Source organism: Mobula birostris, chromosome 8, assembly GCF_030028105.1.
Source record: "Mobula birostris isolate sMobBir1 chromosome 8, sMobBir1.hap1, whole genome shotgun sequence".
Lineage (NCBI taxonomy): Eukaryota > Metazoa > Chordata > Chondrichthyes > Myliobatiformes > Myliobatidae > Mobula > Mobula birostris.
This window is the reverse complement of record NC_092377.1, coordinates 66,558,022-66,574,475: the sequence shown is the minus strand read 5'-3', so window position 1 is coordinate 66,574,475 and position 16,454 is coordinate 66,558,022. Positions and strand designations below refer to the sequence as shown.

At 38.5% G+C, this 16,454-nt stretch overlaps 1 protein-coding gene across 10 annotated transcripts in view; it reads right to left on the bottom strand.

Annotated features, from left to right (window-relative positions):
* The window catches only part of arid1b (AT-rich interactive domain 1B), a 416,405-nt gene that overhangs the window by 252,186 nt on the left and 147,765 nt on the right, over positions 1-16,454 (bottom strand). For 9 of the 10 annotated variants that reach the window (XM_072265352.1, XM_072265356.1, XM_072265355.1 and 6 more), the window contains one exon: positions 9,210-9,320. The exons of the other annotated variant lie outside the window; for it this stretch is intronic. In XM_072265352.1, coding sequence (XP_072121453.1) covers positions 9,210-9,320 — 111 coding nt within the window. The remainder of the gene's footprint in view (positions 1-9,209; positions 9,321-16,454) is intronic. 10 annotated transcript variants of the gene reach the window in all.

Sequence of the window (16,454 nt, the reverse complement as noted above, 5' to 3'; positions counted from 1 at the left end):
TTCCCCATATGGAAGTATTTTCCCAGCAACAAAAGCACAAATGCCATCAAACCAGTATGTACATTAAGGTATCACAGTGTCAAATAACAAACGTCTGTCGGTCTTCTATTCTACAGCTGAAATCTCTTTCAAGATACCTGATACAAACCAATGTGCAGCCAGAATTCTATTAACCTTCATATCAAAACCCAAAAATAAAACTTTAAATAATCCAAAGTCCCAATTCACAGACTTGAGTACTATCTACAATTGCAAATTCAGTGATTTACTTTAATTCCTTTCCATAAGTACTTACAAATTATCTATTTCAAGTACCATGGATTCCGTTTAGTTGGGCCATCAGTTAATTTGGGCACCTGCTTACTTGGGACAATTCTTAAAGAATGAAAGCAAATAAAGAAAATAGCCAGCATTCCTTTTGTTTATTTGGAACACAATGCTGCTTAACTGGGGCAGGAGAACTGTCGAACGTTTCTAACTAGCGAAAGGCACCTTCACTTGAGTGGCCGTTAGACACCACACAGAGCTTTGGCCAAACAATTTTAAATAGCATCAGTTGCGTGTGCCTGTGCCTGTGTTCAAAAAGCAGTGATTTTTGTCACTGAATGTTGGTGAGAAGTAAGCAGCAAGACAATTCAGAACTATTTGCTCACTGCAGTTTCAAGCACTCAGGCTTAGAGATGCCAGAAACAGGCGAGAGTGAAAGGCAGTCCATTATCTATGAGATGCCTGTGTTGATTTTGTTTATTTGCAGTCAATCAAAAGAATGCAGCAGGTGAATTCCTCCATCAATAACTATCAGGAACAATTACAGTTTTATAGTAATATAGAGTGTGTTCCAATTTATTTTGTATTTCATTCAAATACATAATCGTTACTCAGTTTAATGGCAGTTTGTCTTTTCTTTATACCTTCTTAACTATTTCCATGAAACTTTGGCTAACTGGGGGAAGTTGCTTAATTGAGCCAAAATGTCCTGATCCTAATATATCCCAATTAACCAGAATCCACAGTCTTAATGTGCTAAATTGTACTTTAACATCTGGACTTATGGTTGAGTCCTCTCCAGCAATGGGATGAAAGTCTTATATTTCTGTGCTGAATCTGAGCGACTAAAGTGAAGAGAGTGAGCATGTACTTGAAGAGAACATGGGAAAAGGAAGGTCAAGGCTAATCTGACTCTTAACTCAATTTCATACTGTGGTTGGCTACATATCCATTTTATACCCTTGGCTAATTTCAAACAAGTGTATGACTCCACCACAACCAGGTCAGTGTTACCAACAAAAATACTTGACCCTACCTACTAAAACAAACTCCTCGAAAATTATTAAATGACTGCAATACAGAAGGAGGCTATTCTGCCTGTTGAGGCTGTGCTGGCACTCAACAGAGCAGTCCTGTTAGTCCCATTCTCCCTCTCCTTTCCCAGTAACTTTTTCTCTCACAGACCACCACTAACCCCACCCCATTCCAATTTTCTGGCTACCCACCCACCTTAGGTGTAATTTATTGCAACTAATTAGCCAAATTAGTTCCTGCTCCTAATTCTTATGCTCCCTTCAAACTCAGAGGTTTTAATGGATAGCTGCCTCAATGACATCCTCGTCTACTCTTCCATTAATACTGACACCCCCCACATGCACAATGAAGTTGAAAAACCTGCCCAAAGATTTTCTATGCTTCCCTCCTCCTTTGCTATTTTTTTCAACCATTTACACTGCCTTGTGCCAAACTTCAATGCATTTCATATCTTCATTTAATATTGGAGTGCACCATTATTACTTTAGTAATTTCACTTTTCTTGCTTTGTCTTAAACTGTTAAACATAGGTGAATAATCTGATCAGTTTAAGACATAGGGTTTTTATCCTAAATTATCACACGTCACATTCTTCAAGTGTGGCATCCTAGAACATAGAACATTACAGCAATAGAACAGGTCCTTTGGCTCACGATGCCTGTGACGACTAAGATATCAACTTAAACAAATCCCATCTGTGCGTATCTGACTTACGTTCCTCCATTCCCTGCCTCTTCGTATGTCTGACTAAATGCATCTCAAAATGTTCTGAATGTTATCTGTAAAACTTGACTCATATTTAAAGCTGCCAAAGTTAATATCAATATCAACAATATCAATATCACAAATGACCTGACTTGGTCCAACCAAGCAGAGTCCACTGCCAAGAAGGCCCACCAGTGCCTTTACTTCCTGAGAAAACTAAAGAAATTTGGCCTGTCCCCTAAAACCCTCACTAATTTTTATAGATGCACCGTAGAAAACATTCTTCTAGGGTGCATCACAACCTGGTATGGAAGTTGTCCTGTCCAAGACCGGAAGAAGCTGCAGAAGATCGTGAACATGGCGCAGCACATCACAAAACCAATCTTCTGTCCGTGGACTCACTTTACACCGCATGCTGTCGGAGCAGTGCAGCCAGGATAATCAAGGACACGACCCACCCAGCCAACAGACTTTTCATTCTTCTTCCCTCCAGGAGAAGGTTCAGGAGCTTGAAGACTCGTACTGCCAGATTTGGGAACAGCTTCTTTCCAACTGTGATAAGACTGCTGAACGGATCTCCAAATATCCGGACCTGCCTCTCGGTTTTTTTGCACTACCTTACTTCCCATTTTTCTATTTATGATTTATAATTTAAATTTTTAATATTTACTAATTTTAACTATTTTAATATTTTTAATATTTAATATTTGTAATCCAGGGAGTGTCAAGCACAGAATCAAATATCGCTGTGATGATTGTACATTCTAGTACCAGTTGTTTGGCAACAATAAAGTATAATTAGATTTAAGTTTATTCCCCTTCATATGCAATGTACTATTATTTGAGGTATGGCAAAACAGCTCATAATGGTCTATAAACAGAAAACAATGGAAACATGCAACAGCAGCGGTCCCCAACCACCTGGCCGCGGACCAGTACCGGGCCACGAGGAAACGATATGATTTGGCGATATGAGTCAGCTGCACCTTTCCTCATTCGCTGTCACGCACTGTTGAACTTGTACACACGCGAGGTTATTACGCATGCGTCATCCATGTCAGCGCGGGAAGATGATCAACTCCTTGAGCTTGCAGATGACAGCGGGCTGAAAAGTATGTTTGACATAACATCTCTGCTGGCATTCTGGATCAAAGTCAAGGCTAAGTATCCTGAGATAGCCACGAAAGCACTGAAAACGTTGCTTCCATTTCCAACATATCTCTGCGAAGCGGGGTTCTCTGCAATGAATGCAACGAAAACTAAACTGCGGAATAGACTGGACATAAGGAACCCCCTTCAAGTATCGCTGTCTCCCATCACCCCTCGATGGGACTGTCTTGTTACAGAGAAACAAGCCCAGGGCTCCCACTGATTCAGCAAGATTGGTGTGTTGCAATGATTTTATATGTTCATACAAGGAAAACATGCACTGTGTGTTTAATATCCAAACGTTACTTAAAATGTTATGATGCTATTGACTTATAAGTGACTTATAATTGACTTATCACTATATTCACGCGAGGAAAATATGCGCTGTGTTTACTATTAAATTTGTTAGATAAACCCTTTTAGAAACGAAATTGAGTGTATTAGCCACTTATAAGTGACTTATAGTTGACTTATCACCGATATTCCAGTCCTGATTAACACACCCCCTAGGGTTGCCAACTGTCCCGCATTAGCCGGGACATCCCGTATTTTGGGCTAAATTGATTTGTCCCATACGGGACCGCCCTTGTCCTGTATTTCCCCCGCTAAGGTAGAGCGTTCCTATGAAACCTTTCGTGCCTTTCTATGAAACCTTTCATGGGAAAATTGTTTGAGCGTTCCCAGACCCAAAAAATAACCTACCAAATAACACACAAAACCTAAAATAGCACTAACATATAGTAAAAGCAGGAATGATATGATCAATACACAGCCTATATAATGTATGTACAGTGTAGTTTCACTGAACAGAATCGCCAAAAACGACTTGTAGGAAAAAATCGGCACATACACACACCCATGCAAGGCTTCATGGCTATGGTAGTCTTTCTTGAGGTAAACAAGTGTCCCATACTTGACTGCTACTCTTGTCCGTGGCAACCCTACCACCACACCCTCCCCACCGGTCCGCAAGAATATTGCCAATATGAAACCAGTCCGCCGTGCAAAAAAGGTTGGGTAACCCCGCTCAATAGGTCAGACATCCCAAGAAAATTAAAGCTTTAAAATTTAAATCCAAGCTCTGTTTCCTCTATTGGCACATTTTTCCTGACTGACATGTTTTTCTTTTTATTTCACATATCCAGTATTGCAGCCTCTTTTGTCATTTATCAAGGTTTATATTACCACATCCTTTTAGAGTCCTGGAAACATCAATTATATCACCTCCCAAGCTGATCTTCTCTCAGTGAGATCATGCACAATTGTTTATATAATTGCTCTGCATAATTTAATCACTCAGTCATTGCCATTCATCTCTTCTTTCTTGTTTCAATTGCTCCAATATCCTTTTTGTATTATGTTGGCCGAACACTGCATACATTCTTCAATGCATACACAGTATCACATGATCAAAAAATCCTTTTACAAGTCCACAAAACTAAATTTTAAATACAAAGGTTTAGTATCTTTGCATGGAAATCCATTGTTTCCAATACACAATTACAAATGTGACGACGCTACAACATCCAAACACTGACAATGAATATTCAGGTGCCACTACCAATCCAAAATTCTACTACTTTAAGGTGATCATCTGATTGACTCAATACAGAGCTGGTACTGACACCAAGAAATTTGCTGTTAACATTTTTAACAAGTATTAATTTTTCACAACTTTCCTAATTTACCAGAAAACAGTGCAGTAGTCCATGTGCAAATTATGATAAACCACAGTTGTCATGGGTTTACAGATTTCTGACACTTAATTCTAACTGGGGTGTAAGAACAACAATATATGGGATTAAATGGGGAGCGCGGGTACAATTTTCCTATTTAAGTTCAGCCCTGACGAAACTGCAGCTTATAGAGAATCTTTCTGATTTATCTGTCGGAGTTAAATCCTTTTATTCTGGGGGAAAAAAGAACTTAAAATTTCCAAGTGCTTTTCACACCTTTGCAACACTCCAAAATAGTTTGATAAGAAGAAAGTACTTCAGCACTGTGATCACTTTAATAAAGCCAAAAGCATGGCCTCAAATTTAGTCATAGCAAAGTCTCACAATAGCAATTTGACTGTAACCAGCCTTTTTTTTAATATACAAGATGGATTCAGATATGTAACCCGGTCAGTACAGCTATACAATGCAGACAGCTATACTGTTGTTTTTAAAATTATGCCACAATAACTACCTTGGAGAACAGACAGGTCTTGACTTAACACGCAACTTAAAGTTGATACTTCCAACTGTACAAAACTCTTTCAGAACTCCACCACAGTGTTAACCACTACTTTTGTCCATAGATCTTGAATGGGACTTGAACACTATACTTCTTGAGTCACAAGTGAGAATGCAACCCATTAGGCTGTGGCTGAAACTCTCATTATATTACAGTGAAAATCAGAAACTTCAATTACAAATCAGTAACTGGGTGTGAAATATTGTAAAATGATGGTAGTTGTTCTTTGAAAACAGAAAATTGTATTAATGACAACCAGAGATTGAGTTTTGTTCAACATTGGATAGAAAACTCTGAGAGAGAGTCAGTTTCATTCCCTCTCCAGGAATAAAATACAAGTTACAAGTGCCTTTTTCATAGACAAATTTATGCTTGCATAAACATTGTCTAAAATCTTCCCCGAATATTGATAGGTTGCCCCTCATGCCATGAGTCCTGATGTCAGTATAACTTGAACAAAAGTCTATTCCAGGATACCCACATATCCTATAGCTTTCCGAGAAAAGGAAATGAGCTCAGTTGTCTATTCATATTCTTTCGAGACTCAAATTACCCACAACAGGTATCTCAAATCACTGGAGCTGAACCACAAACAATGCTTCCCCAAAAACTAGCAAGTTAGACAAACCAACATCAGTATTCTCCCCCACCCCACAGCTATCATCTTTAGCACCAAGGCTTTATTTCACTAAGCCAGCAGTGGAGTGGGGGGGGGGGGGGGGAGAGGCACATCATTTACATGCCCTACACCAGATTTTTTAAACATACTGCTCCAAATTGCCATGGCAAGAGATTACTTGAGAGAAAAATATTCTCAACTGCTTTCTCACTTAACTTTGGATAATATTCATAACAGGCCTAGAAAAATTAACAATTTATTTATTAAAACTCACTGGTTGAATTGAGAAGTCAATTACAACAGTATTGGGCAGGAACTAGGGAGAGTAAGTTGGGAACAGCAGTTGTTGGGCAAGTCCACATCTGAAGTGGAAGTCATTTAAAGAAGGCCTGTGAGAAAGAAAGACAAGGATGGGTAGATGCATGAATTTGGGATAACAAAACAGGTTGCAAATTTAGTCAAAAAGTAAAGAAAGCATGACAAGGTTTAGGAGGCTGAATTTGGACAGGCCCTTGGAGGAATATAAAGGAAGGAAGAAAGAACATAAACAGGGAATCAGGAGGATAAAACAGGTCCATGAATATCTTATGGCCAATAGGATTAAAGTAAAGCCCAAGGCATTTAAAACATACATTAAAAACAAAACAAACGGGTAGGAACATTTAAGGACAAAGAAGGGAATTTATGTCTTGAGCCAGAGCAAGTGGCAATTACATCACTATTTGTCAAGGAGAAGTACATGAAGGACATAGTGAAGATGGCATGCAAAAATTCTCTGACACATTCTTAACACGAAGGAGGGGCTCTTGAAAAGTATTAAGGTGCACAAGTCCCTAGAGCCTGATCCAACCCAGATTACAAAGAGAGGCAACCGAGAAGATTGCTGGGGCTAATAGATATTTGCATTTTCTTTAGTCACAGGTAAAGTCCCAGAGGCTGGAGAACAGCCAATGCTGTTCCTCTGCAGAAGAAAAACAATAGAGACAAATCAGGAAATTATAGGGTAGGACATTACTATAGAGTGGGTGGGTGGGACATTACTAGAGAAATTTCTTAGATATTGGATCTAATTGCATTTGTAAAATCTGGGTCTCATTAGAGATAACCAGCATAGCTTTCTGCGGAGCTGAGGCTTTTGAGGTGTTGAAGATGCTGATGAAGGTAGGGCACTGGATGTATACATGGACTTCAGTAAAGCTTCGACAAGGTCCCTTACTCTATACTGATGTGGAAGATGGGACATAGGATCCATGGAAACTTGGCAGATTAGACTCAAAAATGGCTTAACCATAGAAGACAAAGGGTAGAAGGAGCATTATTCTGACTGAAGATCTATGACTAGTGGTGATCAGTTCTGAGGACCTGTTGTGACAAAAATGTAGGTAGGCCTTTAAGTCTGCAGCCCTCTGAAAGTGGCAACACAAGCAGAAGAGGCTGGTAAAGAAGGCTCATGGTATACATGTTTTTACGTTGGTCAGGGCGTTGAGTTTAAAAGTCAGAATGTCATGATGCAATCTTATAAAACTTTGGTTAAGATACATATGGAGTACTGTGTGCAGCTCTGATCACTGCTTTACAGGAAGAATGTGGAAGTTTACAGGACAGTTCCAAAAAAAAAAGTTCACCAGGATGCTGCCTGGATTGGAGAGTATTAGCTATAAGGGGAGGTTGGACAAACTTCAATTGTTTTCTCTGGAACACTGGAGGGTCAAAGACAACTTAATGTGAGTATACAAAATTATGAGAGGATAGATAATGTAGATAAGAGTTCTCCTCTCCCCCCCCCCACGGGCAGAAATATCAAATAATTGAGGGCATATCTGTAAGATGAGGATGGAAAGTTTAAAGGAGATGAACAGGGCGGTTTTGATTTACACGGATAATTGCCTGGAATGCACAAGGGAAAGTGAAGGAATCAGATATAATCGCAATGTTCATCAGGCATTTAGAGGCGCACATGAGCACACAGAGAATTGAGGGGGGGATAGGTTTGTACTGGCTTCACGGTGGGCAGACATTGTAGATGAAAGGGTCTATTTCTATGTTGTATTGTTCTATGTTCTATATAAACTACATGTAAGAATCTTATGATGCATTTTCTACTGCCTTTGTCAGCACACAAATATAAGAATACTAAACCAATTTCAAAACAGGAAATCCCCAATTGTATGGAAAATGAATCTCTCCATTCAAAGGGATTTTTAAGGGACACTCTCCTGAAATCATATGACAGGTCTAATATATGAATAGATCTTCAAGCTTCCAGGGGCAAACAGCTCACCCCTACCATAGTATGTAATTATAATGGCGCAATTGACACACATTTGCAAAATTAATGGAAACAGAAATGTAACATAAAGGGGCCATAAATGAAGAGTAATTACTCTCAATTACATACAGTACTCAATGACTAAGTAACTTTTTCAACATCATTTTGATGTTTTCAACTCACTGACACAAAGGTGATGTAGTTTTAAAACTGATCTATTTAGCAGATCAGTGTTCAACATCATTTGATAAATCAGATATTGAAAAAATTGTTTCCAGTGGCAAGAGGGTTAGTAAAAGATAAATTACTGCTATTACACAAAAAAAATGACAGTAGAACTTTCTTTTGCTCACACACTGAAGTTTTGCATCTAGATTAATTTGGATGCATGAACTTTAAAACTGGTAGAAACAAATACACTGTACACCTGTGAGAAAAGACTGAATGGATTGTTGTTCTTTATAGGAACAGCCAAATAGTCTGCTGATGAAGTCTCATCCCATGATGTAAGATGAACACCTCTGTAGGTGTTCCCCATGGACGTGTGTGTGGGGTGTGCGTGCATGTGGGGGGGGGGGGGTATGTTCCTGTAAAACACACCATATCATGATTTTTCAGAACACGAAACCACATTATCCACATGTGGGTCATAAGCAAAAAATTACGCTGATTTAATAAAATGTTTCACATAAATTCTGTGAGACCATGAGAGCAAATTGTATTCCCCATCTCTAATTTTTAGGCAGTGATTTGTAAATTTGATAAGGGCAGATTTCCATCAGCCTTAGCTTAGGGATCACCTACATTCTTTATGAAGTAATAAAACGGCTTCTTTTATATTTTACGTAATAAAGGATCTCACATTCTTCAGAGTAACTTTAAACAGTACACTCAATAACATGAAAAGCATTATTACCAATCACTTACAGGCAAACTTGATGGTCTCTCTTGCTGTAACAAATTCAAATCTTCATGGTTGGGCTTGTTAGATGTCAACGGTGGTGCAGTGCGAGTTCCATAGCCTTCCTGAGTTATATCCTGTGAAAACAAAATTCATTTATAAATCTCTATATCTCTATGCATGTGTATCATGAGAAGTTATCATGGCAAAGGACTAGCAATGTGATGAGATAACCAGCAGAGGGAAACAATTCAATTCTGAAAGGTCATAAAAACAGACAAGTGATCATCTTAAACTGCTAGACAACGTTTCCCTGGCACAATAACCTCCCACACTGCACAGCACAGCAGGTTGCAAGGGATTAAGAAGGATGTTTAAACCAACAAATGTCTGAAGCTTTCTTTGAAAGTTCCTCACTCCATCAGGAACCAAAGTTAGACAGCTTTACAATGGACAAACAAAATGAGCAAGCAATGACTTTGCACCTCATTTGTCTTTTCTCCCCCCTTTTGAGACTAACATTTACACGAGACTGGAAAACAGAACAATGTACACACATAAAAGTAGCGAAGTAAATATGGTAATGCAAAATATTTATGTTCCCAATTCAAAGGTGTTTATATGCCCCCAGAATATACTTCAAAAATAAGTCATTGTGGTTTCAAAGTTAATGTGGGGAAAGACAAATACCAAATGTAAAATAATCCAATTTACAAACCTGCTGTTTTTAAATTGTGTTTTCTCACTCACGGTAAGATAAAACTACAGGTATTTTTGCTACAGTAAAAACTTCAAATTTCGTTCAGGCATCAACCTACTTCCTAAACTTTGTTTGTACTGGTGCTGTCCTGCAAATGGATTTTGTTGTCTCACTCTTCAACATAAAAAAATCTTTAGAAGTTCCAGCTAATAACAGCAGATGCAATTATGGCTTCACCTAATTAAAATTCGAAGCATAAGAAACAAAGAAAAGACAGAAGAAAACAAGTTAAATTGTTATCAAAATGTACAAGAAATAAAAAGGAAAAAATGTTCAACAAATAATAAGAATTTATAATATGCATCAATAAGACATTAAAGATTTAAATGGACTCTAAATGCACATTAATGGAGACCTGATACAGCTAAATACCACCTTGAACTTCACATACTGAGATTAAGTTTGTGTGAATTGTTCAAATACAGCTATTTTTTGAAATTTAAGGAGCAGAGACCCAGTGTCAATTCTAAGTGCACTGTAAAGGAGTTAGATGGCCTCTTTTTTGAGTACTTCATCCAGCAGATATTTGCAACTCGCTTGCCTCTCTGCAGTGCTATAAACTGTTTCCACCTCAGTTTCCGTATTCAAGTCACTGTTAATGTCCCATCCTGATCACGACTTATGATGAATATTGAGACCCACACAAAAGATCTCACTAAAAGCAGGGTGGAGCCTACTTAAAACTCAAAAACCGTACAATATAGATATGGCCATGAACCCATTAATTCCAGAATCATTGTTGAGTTTGCTATTACTGATTCACAGCTAATTCTCAGATTAATGCATAAATGTCTGTTATAGAATAGGAGTAACAAGAGAAATAAATCATAATAAGCAAACAAGACCATACAATTGCACAATTATGTATTGAAATTTTGAAGACTGGGCCTTCTGAATGCTAGTTGAATTATAGCCATATTGCAAGCCTTCCACACTATTCACTCATCCAAGTCCAGAATCCCGATGAAGGTCTCATGCCGAAACGTCAACTGTCTTCAGTTAACTTTCAAGTTATTAACTTCAAACTTTCTGCATAATCACTCAAAGTGCTGAACTGCACATGCATGTAACGAGAGCCATATAACTCATCTCCTTCTACGTAAGGCCACAGACTTATCAATCACCCATGCTGTAGACACTTTCTGGAGGTCCAAGATCCGTATGCTCCATGACCACTGGATTAAGTGTGTAAATGTAGGAGCAGACTATGTTGAAAAATAAATGTGCTAGGTTTTCTAAAATTGAACCCTTCTCCCTTAGGCCACGAACTTATTATACACCCCTCGTATTTTGTGTCAATGATCTTGAATCATAAAATACAGAATGACTTGCTCAGTATTTCCAACGTTTTCTGTTTTTACTTTATCCTTTGATTGAATGGGCATAGTACAAATAGAAAGCCTTAATCTTATTCACTCATTTCACAACTTAATCTGCCATTCAGCAATTTTTTCAAAATTGCAGCACCTCACATTTATCTCTTGTCAAATTAAGTTTCAATTATGCCCAATCTACAATGTGTGTATTTTGCCAGACATTCTAAGTACTAACCATACCCTGTGATTTTATTCCATGAATTTTAAGATTATGCTTCCCTTATCAAAGCCAATTTTTGTAAAGGATGACAGGCAGTAGCCCCAGTACTTTTTGTCACATTTGCAACAACATTGGTATCCCACACAGGGCTGACTCATTGTAGGTCTCTATTCTCCAGTCCAAACATTCACAAATACAAAGCTCATCCCCGCCCCAAACTTTAAAAAAAGACATATGCTCAGTCTGAGTGCTGGGAATTTGGTATGAACTGCTGCTCTCTACTAGCATTCACTTTGCAATGAATCACACTGCATCTCTTGAGAGGACTGGTGTTGGAAAGGCTGCTGTTCAGCAATGCAATGTTTGGTTCAGTAATGGTCAATTTAGACTGTTGCTGGGGACAGACAGCATCTGCCCCATGCAGAATCAGAAAGAGTATAGCACGGAAACAGGTCCTTCAGCCCAACATGCCCATGCAGACCAAGGTGCTTCCGTGTGCTAGTCCCATTTACTTGCAATAGCCCCATATCCCTCTAAACCTTTCCTATTCCTGAACCTGTACAAATGTGTTAACAGATGAATGCTGGACCATCTAACCTTTTAAAACACACACAAACAGATGATTCAGACCATTATGCTTTTTTTTCCGCACTGAGGTCCAGTTGCCATTTTTAGTTCAGCAATTATTTCTCTCACCCATATCCAACTTGTGTTAGTTTTCATCTTGAATTCTCATGCTCTGCATAGCTTATAAGCTTCCCTGAAAAATACTGAGGCCTATCAACCATTTAATGGGCCAACTTCATAGTACTAGCCACAGGGGCCACTATTTGAAAACAGTTGAAATTTGTTTGAATAATTTAAAGTAATAAATGTAATTTAATTAGAACATAAACAGTAAAATAGTTTCAGTTTGAAAAAAAAACTTAGCGAAGTTTACCTTTTGGATGGAGGTCAATAAACCATTTAAATGAAAAGAGTTGTGCACAACAGGCCGGCTATGGCTGAAATAAAACCGAGGGGCCAGAGACAAAGTGTACACAATCTTCAAAATGACCCTAGACTCAATGGCAATGTGTCAGCATCAGGCCTTCAGTGTACATCACTCTTTCATGCAGAGCACAATCACAGGAGTCTGGATAATCCATGCAATGCTGGTCATCAACACTACTACAGATCCACCAGTCAGAAGTCAGTGCAACCAAACCCAATATTCCTGCTACTTTAGTGTCTATATTATCCTAGGGTTCACACGGTATTGAAAGGAAAGGACAGGTAGGCAGAGAGAGTGGGGTGACTCTACTGGTAAAAAATGAAAGAGGTGACATAGGATCAAAAGATGTAGAATCCTTGTGGGTAGGGCTAAGAAAATGCACGGGTAAAAGACCCTGGTGGGAGTTACATACAGGCCTCCAAACAGTAGCCAGATTACAAAGGGAGATACAAAATACATGTAAAAAGGGTACTGTTGCGATAATCAAGGGGAATTTCAATATGCAGGTAGATTGGGAAAATCTAGTTGGTGCTGCATCCCATGAGAGGAAATTTGCAGAATGCCTACGAGATGGCTTTTAGAGTAGCTTGTGGTTGAGCCCACGAAGGGAAGGGCAGTTCTCGACTGGGTGTTATGTAATGACCCAGACTTGATTAGGAAGCTTAAAGATAAAGAAACCCGAGAATTCACCCTGCAATTTGAGAGAGAGAGAGATGAGGTATAATTCAGGGAAGTGCATGGTCATGCACTTTGGCAGAAGGAATAAAAGTGTGGATTATTTGCTATAATGGGGAGAAAATTCAAAAATGAGAGATGCAGAGGAATCCTCCTGCAAGATTCCCTAAAGGTTGACTTACAGGTTGAGTCGGTGGTGAGGAAGGCAAATGCAACGTTAGCATTAATTTCAAGAGGACTAGAACACAAAAGCAAGGATGTAATGCTGAGGCTTTCTAAGGCATTAGTCAGGCTGCTCTTGGAATATTGTGAACAGTTTTGGGTCCCTTATCTAAGAAAAGATGTGCTGGCAGGGATGAAAGGTTTAACACATGAGGAGTGTTTGATAGCTTTGGGCCTGTTCTCACTGGAGTTCAGAGGAATGAGGGGGAATCTCACTCTGCAACCTATCAAATATTGAAAAGTGTGGATAAAATGGATGTGGACAGGATGCTTCCTACAGTGGAGTGCAGGACCAGAGGGCAGAGCCTCAGTATTGAAGGGCGTCCATTCAGAACACAGGTGAAGAAAAATTGCTTTAGCCACAGGGTGGTGAATCTGTGGAATTCAATTGCCACAGACAGCTGTGCAGGCTAAGCCATTGACTATATTTAAGCCAAAGGCTGATAGATACTTGATTAATAGGGTGTCAAAGTTTAAGGGAAGAAGGCAGGAGAATGTGGTTGAGGGGGATAATAAATTATCTATGATCGAATGGCAGAGACTCAATGGGTCTAATGGCCCAATTCAGATCCTACGTCTCATGCATCCTGAATTGATTGCACAAATACTTAAGACCTCTCCATCCTAATTTTTCTTCTGTATTTTATGCACAGGAACAGAGAATGTGGCAATGTGTACAAAGTAGTTACTTATCCAGTATTATGTTATTCTATTAACTTCCAACAAAATAAGCCGGGGGGGGGGGGGGGATCACAATGAAGAACCATCTAGGGTGGGGGGGGGGGGCGGGTTCAGGTGGTGTGGCTAGAGATATAAATATATAACAAGGTTATCACAAAATTGAAGACAAGAGTTTGAGCTCCTTGTACTGGTTCAAAGTGAAGTTAATCATAGGTTTAAGAAGAAGTTGTCAATAAATTAATAGCCTTCTATTTACACTCCAAAAGAATTCCTTTAACTCACTTCATTGCACAAGCATAGCCATTCCAACCTTAACTGTCTGGCACTGTATATGAACTATGCTGTACACACGTTTGGAGGCTGAGTCAGTGAAGCTCAAGAGGATGGGCTTTACCTTCAAAACAAAATATTTCCACCTTAGGCTGTCTCTTACACAACAATGGATGTTTCTATGTCCTTCACGTAGAAGTGCAACATCCCCACTGACTCCAGGGGTACCTGGCCCCTCCTGTTCAAAGTAAAGAAATGGCACTGAGAACATTGGGAGTGTAAACAGTGGAAAAAGCACACCACCTCCCAAGTGTTATACAGCAAAGAAGCAGGTCATTCAGAATAACCAAGCTGCCCAATTGATTTCCCTGTCCTTGGTTTCTACTTCTAAAAGCCTTCTATCCATGCCATAACTAAATGCTTCTACAATCTCCTCTGGAAGCTTATTCCATTTCTGCACCTCCATGTGTGAAAAACTTGTCCCTTAAAGTTATCCCTCTCTTAAATTACTTTATTGATCTCCCTCTGCTCGGGTTCTCACTAATTTTCAGAATTCCAAACCATTTAAACTTCAACGTGGAACTAGACAAGGTTGTCCCCTGAGCCCTTTGCTCTTTGATCTGGCTTTAAAACCCTTAGCCATTGCTTTTTGAGAATCTAATGATACTACTACCCTCAAAGTTTCACTCTATGCTGATGACCTATTTATTGCTTTTTATTTCTAATGTCGAGACTTCGTTACCTCCTGTGCTTTCTTTGCTCTGTATTAGTCAGTTTTCAGGATATAAACTGAAACATAATGTAAACTGAAATATAAACTGAACTTTTTCCTTTGAATAATTTGGTATCAATCAATACTAACCTTCCTTTTAAAATTGTAAGAAATCAATTTATCTATTTGGATGTAACAATTATTAAGAATTATAAACACCTACTTCAAGAAAATTTTCTTACCCTACTGAATTGTATTAAAATGGCACTATCAAACTGGTCGCTCCTTTCGTTATCGTTGGTCGGCCGAATTAATTCTATTAAAATGACTATCTTACCTAAATTTATACACCTTTTCCAGGCCTTACTCGTTTTCATTCCTAAATCTTTTTTTGATTCTCTTGATTCTATTCTTATATATGGAAAAATAAACATTCTTGATTAAATAAAGTTCATCTTCAAAAAGCTAAAAAGAATAGAGGTTTAGCTTTACCCAATTTTAGGTTTTATTACTGGGCAGTCAATATATGAAACCTTACGTTTTGGTCATATATTAACCATGAGGACTGTCCGGTATGGGTCTCTTTAGAAGCTAACTCTGTTAATAAGTTTTCTATCATTTCTCTTCTTGAATCTTCACTTCCTTTATCTTTAAGTAAACTAATTGACAATTTGGTAGTTAAACATACTTTGAGGCTCTGGGTACAATTTAGAAAATATTTTGCTTTATTGAGATTTTCTCCTTCTAGTCCCACTTTTTCTAATGATTTCTTTTAAACCTTCTATGACTGATCCAGTCTTTAAAGAATGGGACAGATTGGGTATTAAATGCTTCCAGGATTTGTTTGTTGGAGGAAGTCTCTTTTCGTTTGAGCAATTGTCAGCTAAGTACAGCTTACCAAAAACCCACTTTTTTTGATATCTACAAATTAGAGACTTTCTGCGATCTCAATTATATACATTTCCTGAAAGTCCCGATGAGAAATTATTAGGTGTAATTTTTAATTTGAAAGCATTTCATAATGGTTCAATATCTAATATTTATGGTATGTTGCTGGGAATGAGAAATGCTCCTTTAGACAAAATTAAAAGTCTCTGCGAACAAGATCTACAGACTTCAGTTTCTGAGGAAACTTGGAATGAAATTTTTAAATTGGTTAACACTTCATTGTTATGTGCCCGCCACTCCCTCTTACAATTTAAAGTGGTCCATAGGGCCCACGTGACCAAGGATAAGCTATCTCGTTTTTATTTGATATACCTCCCTTTTGTGAAGGATGTAATAATGGAGAAGCTTCACTAATTCATATGTTTTGGATATGTCCGAGTCATGGGAAATACTGGAAGGAAGTATTTCAAACTTTCTCTGTACTTTTCAAAGTAAATTTTAAGCCTAACCCTTCGACTGCTTTATTCCATATT